Source organism: Strix uralensis, chromosome 5, assembly GCF_047716275.1.
Source record: "Strix uralensis isolate ZFMK-TIS-50842 chromosome 5, bStrUra1, whole genome shotgun sequence".
In the NCBI taxonomy this organism is placed as follows: Eukaryota; Metazoa; Chordata; class Aves; order Strigiformes; family Strigidae; genus Strix; species Strix uralensis.
In genome coordinates this window covers 53750774-53770372 of record NC_133976.1, presented here as the reverse complement: position 1 = coordinate 53770372, position 19599 = coordinate 53750774, and the positions used below count along the sequence as shown (strand labels likewise).

Sequence of the window (19599 nt, the reverse complement as noted above, 5' to 3'; positions counted from 1 at the left end):
TTTTCTGTCTTACACCTTTTCTTTCTGATAATCCCATTTTATGATATCAATTTGGCAATACAACAATTCTCATTACCACTGAAAGTATTCTAGTGTGTCCAAAGCAATCTTTATCATGCAAATAAGATGACTTTGCTTACCATCCTTCTGTGAGAGGGTACTCTCCAAATATTACTCAGCTGTGACTGTTAGTTTTATCAATCAACTGAGTGTGTGAAAAACGGAGTTGAGAATACATTTTTGAGTAGATATTCCACATGTAGCGTGTGCTGCTGAAAACATCTTTCTGGATCAAATGAAAACAGAACTTGAACAGATTAATAGTGCAGGTGTCACAATACAGTTGTTACCATAGCTATAGAACAAATTTCTAGTGGATTTTTATTTTACATTAGAAACTTGTGCCATGGCAACAGCAATGCCTGTTGAAGATGTAACTCTGTCATTATAATTTATGTATTACAGCTCTTTTCATTACTATTATTAACAACTATTATTCTCCTGAATGTACTTTAGTTTTGAACATGGAATCTCTTGAGATACAAATGTGAATAAGCTGATTTCCAACTTTACATGAATGCCAAATTCACAATACTTAGTATGCTCCTGGTTTTCTCAATGTGCTCTGCAGTCTTAGAGTCAGATTCAGAAAATAGATATGTGAGTTTGATGAAGCATCTGTAAATTATAACTCTCAAATACTGAAAGTGAGAAATAGTATTCCACAGAGTTCTATATATGTACCACAAGCGACTGTGCTGGGGTGCACCAGTGTGTAAATAAATAGTTGATTGAATTGCAATCTGCTGCCTAAATGCCAGTTTGGTTGTATACAAACTGGTGATAATAGCAATATGTATCTGTGGCTTTGAGATTACAGCAGAACTGAATTTATTTGTAATTCCAAATGTAAATATTTTTCATGCAACAGAAATAGCAGTATCACAGTGATTTTCAGAAGTAATCCACTCAGATGGGTAAGCTACACGTACACTTGTAATAACACTAAAGATCTGTAGAAATGACATCTATTTATGTTTTGGTAGTTAGGATACTATTTTCAAGTAAAAAGATAAGGTGGTAAGAAAAGCAGTGTCTGGTGAGGAAGCAAGATTGCTTTCTTCTGGCTTTTTTTTTTTTTTAAGATAACAAAAATTTTGCAAAAAGAAAAACAAATAATTTATCATAAGCAGAAAAGTTCTCTCCATTTGGATTCAATCCAAGAGCTTGAACGTCTCTACCTATTCTCTCTCCCTGGTGTCCTCACACTCTTTCTTAAAGTCCATTCTCAGAAGACTTACTCAAAAGCCAATGAGAAAGCAAAACTGGTATCATTAACTTACTGTTCCTGGAGTATAGACCTATGCAATGTAATTGCATATCATATCATTTCTTAGTGCCAGTTAACTTGATTGAAACAAATAAAAATAAAGCATCTAATGAAAGGGTTCAAAAGCATATGATAAAGTTAGGGGATAGAACACAATAGGAATGGAGAGTCTGAATTTCTCAGATATATCAGTAGATTTAAAATTCTAACCACACAGGACATTGATCATCAGTATAGACAACTTAATGAAAGGATTTTTTCAATGTACAGCAGTTTTCAACAGAACAAGAATAATTTTGATATGTTTAAAACCAAACAGAAAGTAATACATAAAATACCACATTTTGTACATCACTATTAAGCCTCAGAAGAAATATTGATTTCAGTATCAGTTGTCTTAAAATTTATGGCAGAAATATGCAACAATAAGAAGATACCAATCTCAGATATGGGTAATTATTAAAAGCTAAGGAAGGATTTTCTTTTTAAGTAAAGTTGCCTGTATTAGCAAGGATACAGAAGTATTATATTATCCAGTTTAAAGTTTTTCATACTTTAAGTTCTTGAGACTGAGGTCTTGGACGTTCACATGAGCAATGAAGACATGTACTTGCAGTTTTAGATATGGTGCAGTTTGAAGAGGTTATTTAGTATCTCATGCTTCAGGTCTTAGGTCAACATATAATGTCTTGGAATAAGAAAGAAAAGCATACTCTGGCAAATTATTTTAGGACTATCTATTGCTATCTATTGCATGGATTATTTTTTTTCCTTCTATGATTTCTTTAGAGCAATACAGTGAGTGGTAGGCTACTATACCCTGTACTCTCATTATTCTCTGAACATAAAAGTATTAAGCATTAACTGCATTAGGAAACTAAAATAATAATACAAATCTGTATTAAAAGAGCATTAGCCTTAACAGGTATCAATTCAAAAGTCAAAAGATTAAGAATTATAATTGGATCATTAAAGAGTTGGTTGAAAGGGATGTCTGGAGCTCATCTAGTCCATCCTCCTGTTTGGGGCAGAACTGTCATCATCAGATCAGACATGAGGGGAGGTTTAGACTGGACATTAGGAAAAAATTTTTCACAGAAAGAGTGGTCAGACAGTGGAATAGGCTGCCCAGGGAGGTGGTGGAGTCACCATCCCTGGATGTGTTTAAGGGTCGTTTAGATGAGATGTTGGGGGATATGGTGTAGGGGAGAACTTTGTAGAGTAGGGCTGATGGTTGGACTCGATGATCCCAAGGGTCTTTTCCAACCTCAATGGTTCTGTGACTTTTCCTAGCCAGGTCTTGAAAACCTCCAAGGATGGAGATGCCACCTCTCTAGTTAACCTGTTCGAAGCTTACAGTGTGGCCTGCAATGCTGCTTGCTTCTTAACCTTTATCGTGACCACATACATTTTTATTCCTGACAGTCCATCCTTTTCATTGCCCAATATAGATGTGATTTGCATTGCTCAAAATCATGAGGTAAAGAAAGCATAGCTATGAGATGTTTGTTTTCTTTATCATGTTAACAAAGCTCTTAGTGAAAGCCGATGGTACAAAAGGAAAGAACTGACAGCTGAGGTAGCTGAACACTGCACTGACATCACTCTGTCTCTGCCAGAGCTTTTGTTATGCTGATCAAGACAGACCAAACTTTATCCAAGTAGTAATTAACAGCATTCCTTGGTTTTTTGAATGCTGAATTTGAGATATTAGGGGTCTGACTTCTAGAAGTACAGAAGTCAATAGCAACTGTGCTTTGAAAATATTCTGTTATACAATGTTAAAGAAAGCAAATCTTAAAGAATTTCAAATTGGATGCCCAAAATTTGTGGACATCTTCAGCATTACCTCCTTGTGCCTTATCTCCCATTTATCAAATTAGGATGTTATCATGTTACAGCCTCACCTTGTAAAGATACATGAATTAATATTTGTGAACCCCTTAGATAATGGGCATCGTAAAAAAATCTGAGGAGCTACTGAATAACTTGATATTCAAAGTAGAATTTGAATGCTGTGCAGCAAATAGGTAATAGGACTGCTCTTTTTGAACAAGAAGAATATAAATGTTGAAGAGCTGCTCTTTCATGGGGCAAACTTCATTCTGAACACTAAATGAAACAGGCAGGGTTTTTTTAAAAAAATAGTAGGTGATGATATAAAAAGTGAAATACAGTGATGCTAGCACATAAGAAGACTAAAGTTTGACAGGCAACGTTCAGTTTCATCTTTCCTGGCTTCCTGAAAGTGTTTGTGTGGGTATTTTAAAGATGAAATTTATACCTACTAGAAATATATACTTACATATGCACAATATGATAACTGTACTGAAAGATCAAGCTGAAAAGGTTCATACAATATACCTAGAGTTTTTGGGTACATTACAAACTGCTGCCACTTGAACTAACAAAATAGTCAAAAGTAATGTTTTGGCATGCTGTCACTGCACCACTGCTAGAAAGTTAGACACGACATGCACACACTTCCTAGTGGTCATTACATATATTTACTGACCACAGAGGCATGGGAGTTCTCAGAAGCAACATCTTTTGTTTACAGTAGTAAACTGAACAAAATCAGGGCATGAGACAACATCGGTGCTTGGCAGTCTGTACTGTTAAACTGTTGTGTGGGTTTTGGCAAGGTTTAGCCAATACTGAATAGTGCTGACCCAGACAGTACCCAGACATAACACAAGTTTTAGCTGAGGCCAGAGACCATTCCCAGGAATTGTTTGGATTGGCCAGCTCTGTCTTGAGGAGGAGAGTTTAGCTGAAAGAAGATGAGCCTAATAATTCTTTGAGATCCTAATAGTTGATGACCAGTTTCATTTAGTAGTATAGATGTAGCAAAAATATTAGAGAACATAATGTGGATATTAGTCAAATCCTTGCAATCCAAGTGTCTCTAAGCTTTTATTTTACATGATTTATTCTTCTTTCTTACTTTGTCCTGACAAAAAACATTTGTCTCTTAAATGAGTTCAATAGACAGCTGTAAGACACATCTCTGGAACAGCAGAATAGAGTTCAGTTCATGATTAAGGGATCTAAATGTAGGTATCTGGATGCTGTCTCCCATTGTAGTCATTGGCAGTCTAGTCAATACAGTCAACAGAGTACAGAGAGTGATTCAGCTGACCAGCCACAACACACAGTGAGTGGCATCATTCTCTAGTATGCACTGACTTTATCAATCTGATCTCTGACTATGGTGGGAGCTTACATACCTCTTACCCATGTAGATATGTAAAATGAGACATCTTAATCTGGAGTGGAATCTCAGCTACTGAGTTTTTCACGTAAGGGAAAAACACCAAAGTCAATCATTATTTACATAATTTATTTTTCATTTTAAGCTCACCTTCAAAATTGCAGATGTACAATTAATTCAGCAACTTTCAGAAATCAAAGAAAGTGAGAATGTCCCTGTCCCCTTTTTCCTCTGCTTTTTTCCCCCAAAACAACTTTTCTGGCATTATTGATTTCTTAAGCTCTATCATGTTCCACATTTAACCTTTCACCATAACACCCCACATCTTTTTAGTTGCAAAATGTCTTCCGTGTATATTCTAGTCAGTTGTTTCTCAAAGATGAAAACTAGATTTTCTTAGGTTGCACTCGTAATCTTGATTAGAATTTTATCATGATACTTTAACAAATAAGAAAAACATGTAATTTTACATTTTTAAGCTGCTGACTAGTAAAAGAGCTGATGGTATTTTGAAGTACACACCAAAAATCTTTCTTCTATTATTCATATAATCAAATGCCTCCTTTTACAAGTGATATTTTGAGTTCTGTGGGGTTTTTTTACAAACAGATATTTTAGCAAATAGGAGGAAACTGCTCCATTTCTTTGCAAATTATGATGATGCTATGTTTCATTCCTTCTGGTAGCTAGATAGAGTCTACGTATGAACATACAACTTCTAGCAAGAATGAGATGAATATAGTTATATTTAATGAAGTAGTTATAGAGATGCAACTGTTAGTGGGGGCACAGTTATTCTGAGTAGAATATGCTAACTTAATGCCATGTGGATAGAGCGATGTTATCCACACCAACACTTTAAATGAGGCAGCACAGGTAGAAAAAGGTCTCTTTTTTTTTTTTCTCCTAGTCCTTACAGCATCAGGCATAAAAAGAGCTATGAATTTTTAATAATACACTCTGAACTGTGCCAAGAAGTGAATTTTTCTTAGTTCCCTTTTTTGGGTGTGTGCTAAATTGTATATAAAACTTGTTTCAAAAAGACTTGATTTCCTATTTTTTTCAACGGTTACTATTACTCTGAATCTATTCTCAAAAGTTCTCAGAAATAAAAACAACACTCAGATCTATTCTTTAGAGACTGTCAGTAAAAAGACATCATAGTGTTATATTATAATGACTATTATTATAATGACTATAAAAAGAAAAATTACCAACAATACTCCTGACAATACTGGTTCTTCGTGTGTTTTACTACCTACAAACGAACTAGCTAATTCATCATACTAAACTGTGTAATTTGTACACATTTCAACTCAATAACAAATTAAAAGAGACACCATCAAGTTGATGAAATAGCATTGACCTGTTTTATTTTATAGATTTGTTTTTTCCTGGAATTTATGTGTAGCACTGAGTGGTTTTGGCTGGTTTTCAACTAGTCAGGATAAAATAGTCAAGTTTAAGAAGACAACTCTTTTTTAAGGAGCTAATAAATCTATTCATGTCACAAGTATTTTTTGTTTCTGTACGTAAGAAATAACCAAGCTGCATACAAAAGTCATTTTGCTGAGAGTAAGGTCTTTGTTGTTTGCAGTATTTTATCACCGTGTTTTTTTACAAGGTACTTTCTCATTTCAGAGCGTCTTTGCCAGGGAGAAACATCCACTGAAAGTGAGCTTCCTGAAGGACACCCCGCTGAACAGTTTGCAGGTTTACTTCATGGATCATCACCTGCGTGTGACCCACCTGATAATCCACTCCAGCTCTACAGCAAAGCAAACCAGTGCAGTGGTCCACTAGAGAAAAGCATTTTGAGCAAGAGCACAGTGCAGCAGATACAGCTACGGAAAGAAAGCAACACTGATCCTCCTGTTAAGAAAAAAAAGCCACCAGTTATAAACAGAACCATATTTCATACTAAAACAAAACCAGTAGAAAATCATACATTGGTTGGCACGTCAACAAGGATAAGTGAACAATGGGTTATTACCACTGGGGGATTTGTGGAGCGAGCATGCACACTTGGCAGAATACGATCTTTACCAAAGACTTTGCTTGAAATGCATTTGTGCAAAAATGTTTCAAAATCTGATTCTAATCTTATCACCCATCCACCAAATGACAAAAAAGCAAGAAGCAACTGGAGTGAACCCACACCAAACCAGCAGTGCTCCAAAGGGAATTCAGAGAGAACACCTTCCTTCACATCAGAATGGGAGGAAGTAAGTTTTGTTCATTTTTAAGTACAAGCAAATATGTGGTGAAAATGCTTTTATTGTTTTCAGTTTCAGAGGTGAAATAAAAAGTGAATCTTCCACACTGCAGATCCTCAGAGAGTATTTCATAATGTAATGCATGGTAGTTAATGCATGGTAGCTTGACAGCTGGCACAAAATGCAATGCATTTCTGTACAAAATGCTGCACACTTAGTGAAGTCTATTGTTTCCATAGTGAATGAAGTTAACCAGAAGTAATTCTACAATTTTTTGTGATATTGAAATTATTTTCTACTACAGCCCTCACCACTGACACTAATAAAATTGGTAAAATTCTTTGTAGTTATGTCTAATATTTATATATTTACCAATTATTTCCCACCATGGCAATGTCTGCCAGCAAGACACAAGAGAAAATGTCAGGAATAGAGGGACTAAGATTTTTAGGTTGATATGCATTCTGCAAACCCTTGCTATATAACATATCCTCTAACTGGTATGTAGCCTGTGTACAGAATGCTTGACATATACCTGACTCTTGTGTGAAGTGGGAATACACTTATAGCTACAATGAATTCGGGACTATTAAAAGAAATGTCCACACTGAGTTTGTAGTACACATGTTTGCTCATACACGAGATTTTATTTTAGATTTAGAACTAGATTTAAAATAATTCTTAGACCCCTTTTTAAATTTTTTTTTCTCATTTGCTAAATTTCAAGAATGTAAATAATTCTTCATAGATGCAAAAATTCCCATCTTACTGAGGTAAATTAAGAGTGGGAAATGTTTAGATCTTTACTACTATTACAGAGAAGCAAACATTTCTCTAAAATGACTGCTATGGGGAAATGTATATACCTCCAGAGTGCTATTTTATTTCAGAAGGAACTCAGAGCTTGTTTGTGTGATTGGTTATTTTTCTAGAAAAAGGTTTCCAGCTCATTTAAATGTCTGGTTTGATAGGGCATCTGAAGGTAGTTTTTGTTGTAAAGGAGATACTTTCTTAGTGGAAAGGTATTCAGGATCATGTTTTGATCTTAATAACTTGGATATATTGTTATGAACTCCTGATTTGAGTCAGGTCCATGTTTGCCTTTTTAGGGGGACATCAAGGTTTGATTGTTCTTAAGAGTAAGAAAAATGTAGTTTATTTAAAAAAAAAGTTATTATAAATTTGCAGATTCTAACATAATTCCCAGACTTTCTCCTGTCACCAGTTTTTAAAAAGGAGTCAGTTTTCCTAATAGTCCTAATATTAAGCTCAGTAAAACCTGGTTCTCTGTGTCTGCCTTCTTAGACAACACCAGCCTTTTGATTCACTTTTTGTTTTGTTCTGTTCTTATGGAAAATAAAATAGGTATAATAGTTTTGACATAGTAAATTCAATGTAATTTAGAAATGTGCAAATGAGTTTTGGGATCAATGTAGTGCTGTTTCACAAACAATTGTGTGGTATGTGGGGACATAGCTATGTTTCATACCTGTTCAGTGGCCTTGGGGCAGATGAGGAAATAGGAGCTAGGAAATTCTCTGGAAATCTTAATTGAACAATTGCTTTAGTACTTGATAACACATGAAACAGTATTCTTCTGTATTAATATTACCACTTAAATAGACCTCTAGTGGTTATACCTAGATGACCAGAGACATCATTATGAAAGGAACTGTACTGTAGAAAAAGAAACTCTAGTCTCATGCTTTAGATTTGGCTAGCGTACAAATGTTGGAAAATAAAAATCGAAGTGAAGAAATTAATTGTCTACCTTTGATTTTTGCATTTGGCAATCTTAATTGGTTTTTTTTTTCCTAACAAGAGTAATAATGCCTTAAATTTATGCATGAAAAACTAAAATAAAATAACAAAGATGGGGCCCATCAATTGTTTTCACTGTTCTCTCTTTTGTAGATTGATAAAATCATGAGTTCAATAGATGCTGGTATTAATACTGGACTGGGGGAGATGAATGATCACACTACAAGTAAGGAAAAATAACTAATTATTGTTTAATTTTGACTTAAATGTCTATAGGGAAACTGTGGATAAGATATTGCTAAGTAACCCACTGTGTTGAAATCATGAACAGAATCAATGTTGTTTACTGTTAGAGATGCATTAGGCCCAGTATCCTGGAGCTGTTACTTTAAATAGCATATTGGAGTCCTTACTGTTGTTTTGAAATCTTATCAGAAAAAATATTCCATTAGTGTCTTCATACTGAAGCCTTTCTACTGGGGGAATATTTTCCAATCTTTTCCAGCTGAGTTTTTGTTTGGAATGATGGGACCCTGGGTATATCCAATAGTTGCTGACACTTTTTAAAGCATTGCATTATCTAATGCTACTTTGAGCAGATATTTGGCACAGGGCTGAAAATGTGGCTGACAGCCAGTGACTGGTGTTAGTAATGACAGGAAAATTTGCAAACCTCCCCTACCATGGTGAATTCTAAGAACTCTAAGTCATGACTAGCCTGTTGGTGTGTTAGCATAAACCTGTACAGCTGAGTTAATAAGAATTTTGAAAGTATTTCACTATGTCTTCTTCATAAGACATGGAAGGAAAACTGAGTTGTATGTCTGAATAATTTGGTCTTGAGGCAAAGCTATGTTAACTCACCTATACAGGTACATCCCTGCTAGCAATTGCATGCGATTACTTGGGTTTATGTATCGGGCAGGAGACTATGTACCTTATCACTTAACATTTTTTTAAAAAGCATTTTAACAACTGTCCATTTCATGGACCATTACATCTGTACAGGACAAAACTGTGTCTTACCAATTAAACAGAGTTGACACAAGTATTTTAACAGTAGCTGGACAGTGAGAAGGGAATCTAGAAAAAAGAGAAATTAACTGATTTGAATACCATTATAATTGCAGATAAAACAAGCAGATTCAGATTATTTTTTTCTAAAAGAGTAAGGGGCAATATCATGAAAAGTGCTAGGCATGTTGTCCTGGCAGGCTATTTTTAGTTTCTGAAACTTGCAGTGTTGAAAGCAAGAATTATTCATAGAGAAACTCTAGGTTAGGAGATAGTTAATAATTTCTGCAGATATTATAAGTAATTCAGGATTTGCTGCTTATTATTTTTATCATGGTAGTTGTATTGGGTCTGGCTGAAATAGAGTTAATTTTCCCTGTAGCAGTCCTCATAGTGCTGTGCTCTGTTGGTAGCTAGAAAGGTGTTGCTACTGCTGAGCAGAGCTTCCAGGGCACCAAGGCTGTCTCTCCAATGTTTCTCCCTCACCAGTAGACCGGGGGTGGGCAAGATCTTGAGAGGGGACATAGCCAGGACAGCTGACCCAAACTGACCAAAGGGATATTCCATGTCATGCTCAGCAATAAAAGCTAAGAGAAAGGGGCAGGGGCAGCATTTGCTATTATGATGCTTGTCTTCTGGAGCAACCTCTACATGTACTGAAGTCCTGCTTCTCAGGAGGTGGCTGGACGTCACCTGCTGATGGGAAATAGAGACTAAAACTTCTGTTTTCCTTTGTTTCTGCATGCAACCTTTGTTTTTGCTTTATTAAACTGTCTTTATCTTGACCCACAAGGGTTTTTTTCTATCTTTTTTTCTCTCCCCACTGTCCTGCTGAGGAGGGGAATGATAGAGTGGCTTGGTTGGCACCTGGCATCCAGCCAAGGTCAACCTACCACACTCCTTTTTGGTGCCCAGCGTGGGGCTCCAGGAATTTGAGATAAGGGTAGTAATTGGGAGAGGTAATGGGCAAAGCATGGACTGAACAATGTTAGAGAGCAGAATGATCGTGGGAAATTTCAATTCTTGTAATTGTGGTGAAGGGACGAGGGGTGGATTGTGTGTAAATTGTCCACTTCTGTTCGGTGTTGTGATGATATTTTGATTTTGGCGTGGGGAATTTTTTTTGTTGATATAAGTGAAGTTTGTGAAGATTGTGTGATGAATGTGGATTTTAATGATAATTCTTAAACATGTGATTCACAGAGGCAAGGAGTGGGATGTATTGGGTTTGCATGGCAAGGTTTTGGTAGAGGGGGTACAGGGGTGGCTTCTGTGAGAAGATGCTAGAAGCTTTCTCTGTGTCCGATAGAGCCAACACTAGCTGGCTTCAGGACAGACCTGCTGCTGGCCAAGGCTGAGCCCATCAGCAACGGTGGTAGTGCCTCTGTGATAGCATATTTAAAAAGGGGGAAAAAAAACCTGCGCAACTGCAGCTGAAGAGAGGAGTGAGAATATGTGAGAAACAACTGTGCAGACACCAAGGTCAGTGAAGGAAGGGGAGGAGATGCCTCAGGCACCAGAGCAGATATTCCCCTGCAGCCCATGGAGGTTAATGGTGGAGCAGATATCCACTGCAGCCTGTGGAGGACCCCACGCCGAAGACCCCACGGGAAGCCCATGCTGGAGTAGCCTCCTGGCAGGACCTTTGGACTCATGGAGAGACGAGCCCACACTGGAGATTTGCTGGCAGGACTTGTGGCCCCTCAGGGGACCTACACTGGAGCAGTCTGTTCCTGAAAGACTGCACCGTGTGGAAAGGACCCACGTTGGAGCATTTCATGAAGAACTGTAGCCTGTGGGAAGGACTCACATTGAAGAATTTTGTCAAGGACTGTCTCCCGTGGTAGGGACCCCACGCTGGAGCAGGGGAAGAGTGTGAGGAGTCCTTCCTCCGAGGAGGAAGGAGCGGTAGAGAGAACAGGTGACGAACTGACCATAGCCCTCATTCCCCATCCCCCTGCACCACTGGCAGGGAGGAAGTAAAGAAATCGGGAGTAAAGTTGAGCCCAGAAAGAAGGGAGGGGTGGGGAGAAGGTGTTTTAAGATTTTGTTTTATTTCTCATTATCCTACTCTGTTTTAATTGGTAATAAATTAAACTAATTTCCCCAAGTTGAGTCTGTTTTGCCCGTGATGGTAATCGGTGGGTGATCTCCCTGTCCTTATCTCGACCCATGAGCCTTCCATTATATTTTCTCTCCCCTGTCCAGTTGAGAAGGGGAGTGACAGAGCAGCTTTGCTGGGCACCTGCCATCCAGACAAGGTCAAACCACCACAGTAGTACACAGGCACCAAATGCAAAATCAGGCATTGATTAAGAAGTTGCACAGCAAGTAAGAGCTATGAAATGGAGACAAAAGCAACAGTATGCATATGCAAATTTGCATAACTTAGTGATGTGTAAATACTATTCTGTCCCTTCCTATGACTGACCACTGCTTTTCTTTTTCTAGTTTTTCTTCTTTTAAGATCAGAAAATATCTCACAACTCTTGTCACCAGCCATTTTGTGGCTTCTACTGCATGCATTATTTTTCTTGGCATTGAAATGTGGCATTTGGTTCTTGAGCTCTTTCAGTTGGCAGGAGATCTACTCTTTTCTTCACTTCTTTTCCCAGAGGGAACTTTGAGTCCCAACTTTTTTTCTATTCAGTGTGCAGTTTCTGGCAAACCAACATTTTTTCTTTCCTGTCAACTCCTTAATGGTTTTTAGCCAGTTTAGAATGATAATCTGATTTTGCTCTTAATGAAGAAATCAAGCTCTGTACTATTAATCAAAATACAACTACTTTTCTTTAAATTTAATCAATTTTGCTGTACATGCAGACTACAATAAAGACATTTCTTTCTGCTCTAGAGCTGGCTATATTCAGCTTCACATGTATGTCTTCCACTTTTCACTCCTTTATGCCTTTTCCAGTCAAACACAATTTAGGCAGCAAAGCAAAGGGAACTATTATAATATCAAATGCATTAAATGCCTCATATGAAACATGTTGTACTTCAAGTATTTTCTTATTTTTTTTATTAACAAAATAATAGGGCTATCTAGCAGAAAATAAGGAGTCTTTATTTCTCACGGTTAGCCAACTGGAGTAACTACTCAAGTGGAGCCTTACTACAGTGATATTTATATATTTAACAACAGATTTTACTTTCAATTTTAGCTTGTGTTAATTACCTCTTGTTAAGTGGTATTTGTACTGCAAGGCAATACACAGGTTTTTCTTACTGATAGTACAACCTAACCTAGGTCTTTGGCCCCAATGAAGGGGTTGCTTTGAAGTTTTCTGCAGCAAATCAGCACCTTTTCTTTGTGTTCTTCTTCTATTTAAACTCCTATAGTTTATTGGAAAGAAGCATCTCGGGTGCCTCAGTGTTCCTCAGAGGTGCCTCATGTAGCCCTTGTCTAATTCCTTACAGATGCTTGCATTGTCTGGACCCCTATGTGTTTTATTTAGGATTTTATCTGCCCAGGTGTTGTAGTACTGAGGACCTAAATTCCATCTCAGAACTTCTTGTTCACCTTCTCTCTTCTTCCTGGCTCTGTGCTAAGCATTACACAGCCAAATGTAAAGATCTGGCCTATGTTTAGGAATAAAAATTAAGTAGTATGGTATCAAGTAATATAATTTTGAAATAATTAATTTACATATAAGGTTGAGGTTTTTTAGTTTTGCTTGAATGTATGTGTAAAAAGATTATCCAGTAGAGATTAAAAATAATGTATTCATTCCTCAGAGTGTATAAGTCAAAGAGATTTCTTATAGTGTTGAACTGGAAGCATCTAGATTATTGAGGACTATATTCAGGAAACTTCACTTTTCTTGTCTAATATCTTTTTAGCAAACAGTAAGATTTCTGATAATACTGAAGAACAAATGTAGCTTGATATGGAATCCTTCGGTTTAGTATTTACTTAGTCCCGTACTTCATGTTATACTCCACTGTTTTTATGAACTGTTAGTAAAAATAAAAATATATTCAATTCAAGCACAAATATTCTTAATCTACCAGGCATGAAGAAATTTTAATACTACATAGTATCTCATTCCCAGTGAAAACTATGGAATAAGTCATACACTGATAGTTCAGTAGCTATATTTAAAATTAGACAATGATGACATCTTGTGATGAAATCCTTGAATGGATTTACAGGAACTGTGGCCTATATTTTCCTACTGGTGGAATCTGGAAAGACTTCTTTTCGATCTCCAGGGGAATCTCTTAAGAAGTAATTAAGAGGAGCAGTGAAAGGAGAGAATCAAAACTGCTGAGTATGGTCATGAGAACTTCATCCACAGCATGCATTCAGAAACAAAAAAATTAAAGCAGAGCTTTCAGTTTGGTAACAATACAGGAAGAGTAAACTTGAAACTAAAGAGAGGAAGATGGCTTCCGATATCCTCTGAGGGCATGTAGCATTCAACATCTGAATAGCTTATCACTGAAATCAAAAGCAGGAGTGCTGACCAGGGAGCAAGTAAGAATTAATCTCAATTATAATATACAAAAAACCCCACTAGCTCAAGGAGTACAAAACCTCTATTACCAAAAGGAAATAAAAGATGGTGCTGGCTAGTGACCTTCTACTCAAGGTGATGTGGAAACATCTGCACCATCTGACACTTACATTACAGCTGGTGTGCTTCTTCACAAGAGTCCAAATATGCAAAGTTGCAAAGGATTCTACTGATCACTAGCATACAATAAAGAATATTAATGATACTGCCAAGAATGATCCTAAGCAAATCAAAAGTGCTTATAAGGCTCTGTGACGATATAGAGGTTGAAGATTCAAGAGATATTATTGTCTCTCCTCTCATGTCCAAGTCAAGCATCAGATATACCCTAAATATAACTACATGGCTTCTATCCTGAGATAAGAGAACTTTAAATTAAGAACTATGTGGCAATGACAAAAATCTTCATTTTAAATAATGCATGGACATAGCTCTAACCCCTGAGAAAGATAGGATTATTTAAAACAGGATTAAAGAAGTGACTAGACAAAGAGTCATGGGTCAGTTTGCCAGATATCTTAGCTGTTTGTATGCTAATGGTAGAAGAAAGAGAAAGAGAGAAGAATTAACAGAAGAATTAATGAGGAATTGACAAGGATTAGCTGAAGATTATGACAAAATCGGCATTGTAGAGAATTTATCATATATATTACACTAGTAGTCAAATCATGTAGAGGATATAACTTCTTTAGCAAGAAGGGAAGAAGAGAGGAAATGTTGGCTTGTATTTCAATAATATAATGGTTGCTTTGAGATCTCAAAAATAAGATTAGTTAGAGCTGTTAAATATCTGTTGGTATCCAGGAAGGCAGAAAAGAACGTGGTTGTTCTTGGTATGTATCCAAAGCCATGGGACTTGATAGTAATGGGAGATTTTAGTTACCACAGAACTTGTTGGGAAGGAAATTATATTGACAGACTGTCCAGGAAAAAAAAAATCTCAAGCAGGTAGATGTCAATAAATTCAGAGAATTTATTTTAAAAAATCTCTAGGGTGCAAGTTAAAGAGAAATCTGTGGGTTCCTCAACAGAACACTAGTAAAGACCATAGTACAAGCTTCACCAATGTGAAGAAAAATAAGTGTAAAAGACCATCTTGGCTAAATTGTCATCTTTCACCTTAGACATAATGAGGAAAATTTCTGTGTTTACTAAACATGGTAGAATAATACATGCATGTAGGGACAAGTCAGAAGTGCCAAAGCACTCAGTGAGGTGAAACTAGCAAGAGAAGTGAAGATTTAACATGACATATTTATATTAGTACATTAATAGGGAGAAGAAGAACAAATAAATCTTTGGCAGCTAAGAGAGGTGCTGCAGGAAAGGAAAAGCTGCTCATAGTGGGTGCAAAGAAGGCAAAAATGTACAATGACTTTTTATCACACATTTACTGAAAGGGTTATCAGTGAGCATATGACATGCACAGCTAATCCTAGGGCTAGTACCTCAATTGTAGATAAGGAAATAACAGATTATATAGGTTAGGTATCTTAAAACTGATTTAATTAACTTCATTTTGTGTTACATAACTCTGGAAAACATAGATCTGTTAGTGGGTTTCTGTGAGAATTCTCAGAAGATGGATGAGGTACCAACAGACTGAAAAAGAATTATGTGGAACTTATGCTTAAAAGGGGAAAGGAAGGAGAATGTGGGGAATTATTTTCAATTCCTAGAAAAGTCACTGAACAGATAAACTACTTAAAGTAGCTAGAAAATAGCAAAGAAATAAGAGACAACATGTATATGGCAAGAGCAAACCCATGAAAGCAATCTAATTCCCTGCTAGGAGAGGACATCAGATTTTGTAGGTAAGGAAAGAGCAATAGATGCCCAGTATTTGGACTTCACTTAAGGTTTTGACATTATCTCATGTTTTTCTTGTAAGCAAATTAAGGAAACATGGGCTTGATGAATATAATGGTAGGTCAGACAGATCAATCTTATTCTTAATGTCTGAATTCAAACTTCTGCAGTGTAGACTGCATCGAGTACGTCTGAGCCACTAATACTGAGTTAGATAAGCAGGCACTTCTTTGGTATATCTAAACGTCTGAAGCATGGCAAATGGCACTGGAAGTGTCTATAAAGAGAATGTAGAGGACCTCCTCAGATGTAGCTGTCTAAAACTAGCTGAAATTAATCTCCCCGTCTTCTCCCCGGGACAAAATTATAAAGGCAATATAGTGAAGTATCAAAATTGATTATTAGGGAGATGTAACTTCTGTTACATTCAGCAGCATGTTAAAGACTTCTGGGTATTTGCCAGAACTTAAAAAAAAAATAGTTGGGGTATAACTGACCTTGGCTTGTCAGTTGAATGGATTTGGTCAGTGTTTTAAGTCGCTTTGAGTCTATTTTGTAATGATTCTGTGACTACTACGATAAAATTATTTAGATGGAACCTGTCTACAAAGTAAAGTTTAAAGAAGAAACACTTCAATTTTGTATTTACTTTACTAAATTATACACAATTTTTCCTACATAAAAAAGTCTTTCAAGGCGTGCATAGCAGTATTTCTGTGTTACTTGGAGCCCAGTATCTGTTCAGAGGTGTGTGATTCAGAGTTTGCTTACATCTGCAAGTCATTTAAAAGGGAATAATCAAGAACTAATCTACTTCGGATATTTTTTTTTTAAATGGATATCATGTCATCCTCATGATTGAAGCAAGAATTGTTTCTATTCAGAGCAATTAAAATAATGACAAGGAAAATAATTGTTGAAGGTCATTCCATATCAAAATAACCTAGAGTCAGTTAAAACTGTGCTGGGCTTTTGAGAGAACCACTTCTGTCAAATATGTTCTAGCACATGGAGGGTGACTTACAATTTTATAATTCTGCTAATCATTAATCCATTTTTGGATGCTATCCATAAATGCACTGTCCAGTTGCTGTGTGCATACAAGTGCACTGTAGTCAAGATTTCTTTGGTCAGCTGAGCACATACTTATCCTTAAGTGCCCTCATTGTTTCACCTAGAGGCATACAGGGTACAGTTTACTGAATTACCTTCAGTTTCTTGATCTACAATTTTGGCTTGAAACGTAATATACTGGCAAGCCTTTTCCTTACAGCTGAAATAAGAAAATTTCTTATTACATTTAGCAAGTTTGGTTTTACAAAGTTTATTCATTGCCCATTTGTGAGAAAAGTACCTTTCCCTGTGCTCGGAAATAATCCTAGCATCACATTCAGCACCTATGTCTAAATATCAATATCAAGGCTCCAAACTTTACTCACTGAAGCTACCTGAGTGCCTTTCAAAGAGTAATTCTGCTTGTTACTGGAAGAGGTGTATGCAACAGAATTATACCATATTAAAAAAAAAAATTGCTTTCAAAGGAGCTAGCAAAACTTCTAAAATAATTACTTTAGCGGTATGTATTATGTCTACAACTTCAGAGAGACCCATGAGTTGGCTTTTCTAGAGGTACTTTGAACCAGAAGGGCTGGAACACTGACACCTATGCCTGAGTTGACTCCACATGAGCCGTAGCTCATTTGAAAGTAGCAGAGCTGCAGTGGGTTGTGCTGTATTCAGAATAAACCCTACAACTACAGGTTCCATCAAGTTTTTCCACAAGCAAGACTTTATTGCTTCTGGATGCACCCACTACATATGCATGTTTCTCTGTCATGTATTACATGTTTAATGACAGGGATTGACAGTATGTCATTGAGCACTGTATTAGAGTACATTTTGTAGGATACTTTCTCTGATCTTTCATATTGGAATGAAAGTTGTAGGCAGTCATCATACAAAAGTTATTTTCTGTGTTTATTTTGCCCTCTCTACTGATATGACCAAGGCTATTGTTACCAATGACTACTTCTTCGTAGTGTGGAAAATATTGCAAGAAATTTAGTCTTCAGATTTGTGAGAGACATGATTTTGAGCACAAAGGTTGGAAAAGTAAAGCAGACATGACCTCAGCAGACCAGGGAAAGATGGAATCAGGTGAGGCCACAGCCAGAAAAGCTGAATGAGAGGAGTAAGAGTTCACATTGTGCCCTGTACAGTTGGAACATGTAATCAAAATTGAGTAGACCTCTGACTGCCAGAAGCTACATGCTCAGTTTCCTTTCTTTCTTCCATCTGCTCCACTGCTGCTACTCAGACATGAAGCCTTCATCTTCCCTGGTATGGTTCTGCCTATAAAAGCTAAAATATCACTCAGAATAAATCAAACTTTCTTTTAGCAAATGAAGCCTTGTTAGGCTGGCCCTTTTCTGCTTGCTGCCATATGGTTGCAGTTTTGGCAAAGTGGTCTTCCTCCAAAGCTGTTAATATCCTCCCTCCTCCAAGGGCAGAAAACGGAGAAAATATAAGTACTTAATTAAGGCAGAATTTTAATTAGATATGTGTAGGCATGTTGGCATAAGGAAGTTTTCACAGTGGTAAGTTATATACTTGAAAGTATATACTTTAATTGTAATTTAGTGTCTGTTTTGCAGCAGTTACTTCCCCTTTTTAAATCTCTGTGTACTTAAACTGAGCACTTTGCTAAAGTGGATTTGATTCATAGATTTTAATAAAATGAGCCATGCACCCTCTCTCAAAGTGGAGACCTCTTAAGCTTACAGTTTTGAACCCACAACTCTAACTTTGCAATAGCCAACCACACCAACCAGGCTGTAAAATAAGGATAACATCACTTCCCTCCCAACTCCCACCTTCCCATTGAATCTGATACGCTGTGCAAAAAAAGCGAAATATCTGTAACATCATAAAGAGGAAAAAGAAGAAAAGGCAGAGGGAACCTGACTCTGTAGCTAATAGAAGAGGGACATGATGAGAGGAGACAGCTCCAGCAGCTGGTCTCTGCTCCCAGTGCTGTTTGATGCCTCTTCAATAGGAAATGTGTATGCAGTTTGAAATTTTTAAACTACAAGTCTGTGAAATTTTTACCATCAATTATAGGACTACACTGTAGGGAACAGAGCCGCACATTTGGGTTTGATTCTGCACTTCCTTCTGTCTTATTAAAAACTGCAAAGTGAATGTGGAATTTTAAGTCGCAATGGCAGAACTGCTGAGGGGAACTCATGCAGCTAAAGTCAATACGAGATGTTATGGAAGGCGAAGGTGATTCTTGTTTCAGGCAAAACTGTTTACAGTCAATCATGTTCTCTTACAAATGTCACTCACTCTCACACTCGATACCCAAAAGCACCAAGGTGTGCATGCATGTGTGTCCAAGTTGCCTGTCTATGGTCACTTGCGTGTGACATGGAAGTCTGACTTGCATTCTCATTGCATCTCTTGGGTTCTTTTTTATTAGCAATTGCAAACTGGTTTTTGGATAGATCTTTAGGAGTCAACAGCTGCTATGATATGGTCCATTTGATCCAAGTTTTTGTTTATTTCGGTGGTGCTGCTCATTGTTTTTGCTTCCTTATCTTGGATATTTTAGGGCTAGAGTCTGTTTTCCTTTTGGAATAACAGGAAGATGAATATCACATGCAATGTACTGTAATGTTGTTGCTGTCCTATGGAGTATAGGGTCTTCTGCTGATAAATCATCTATGCTGTTGT

At 36.9% G+C, this 19599-nt stretch overlaps 1 protein-coding gene across 2 annotated transcripts in view; it reads left to right on the top strand.

The window, feature by feature from the left end:
* Positions 1-19599, top strand: part of ANKS1B (ankyrin repeat and sterile alpha motif domain containing 1B) — a 446786-nt gene that overhangs the window by 214816 nt on the left and 212371 nt on the right. For both annotated transcript variants that reach the window (XM_074870829.1, XM_074870833.1), the window contains exons 13-14: positions 6186-6769; positions 8675-8747. In XM_074870829.1, the coding sequence (XP_074726930.1) occupies positions 6186-6769; positions 8675-8747 (657 nt within the window). The remainder of the gene's footprint in view (positions 1-6185; positions 6770-8674; positions 8748-19599) is intronic.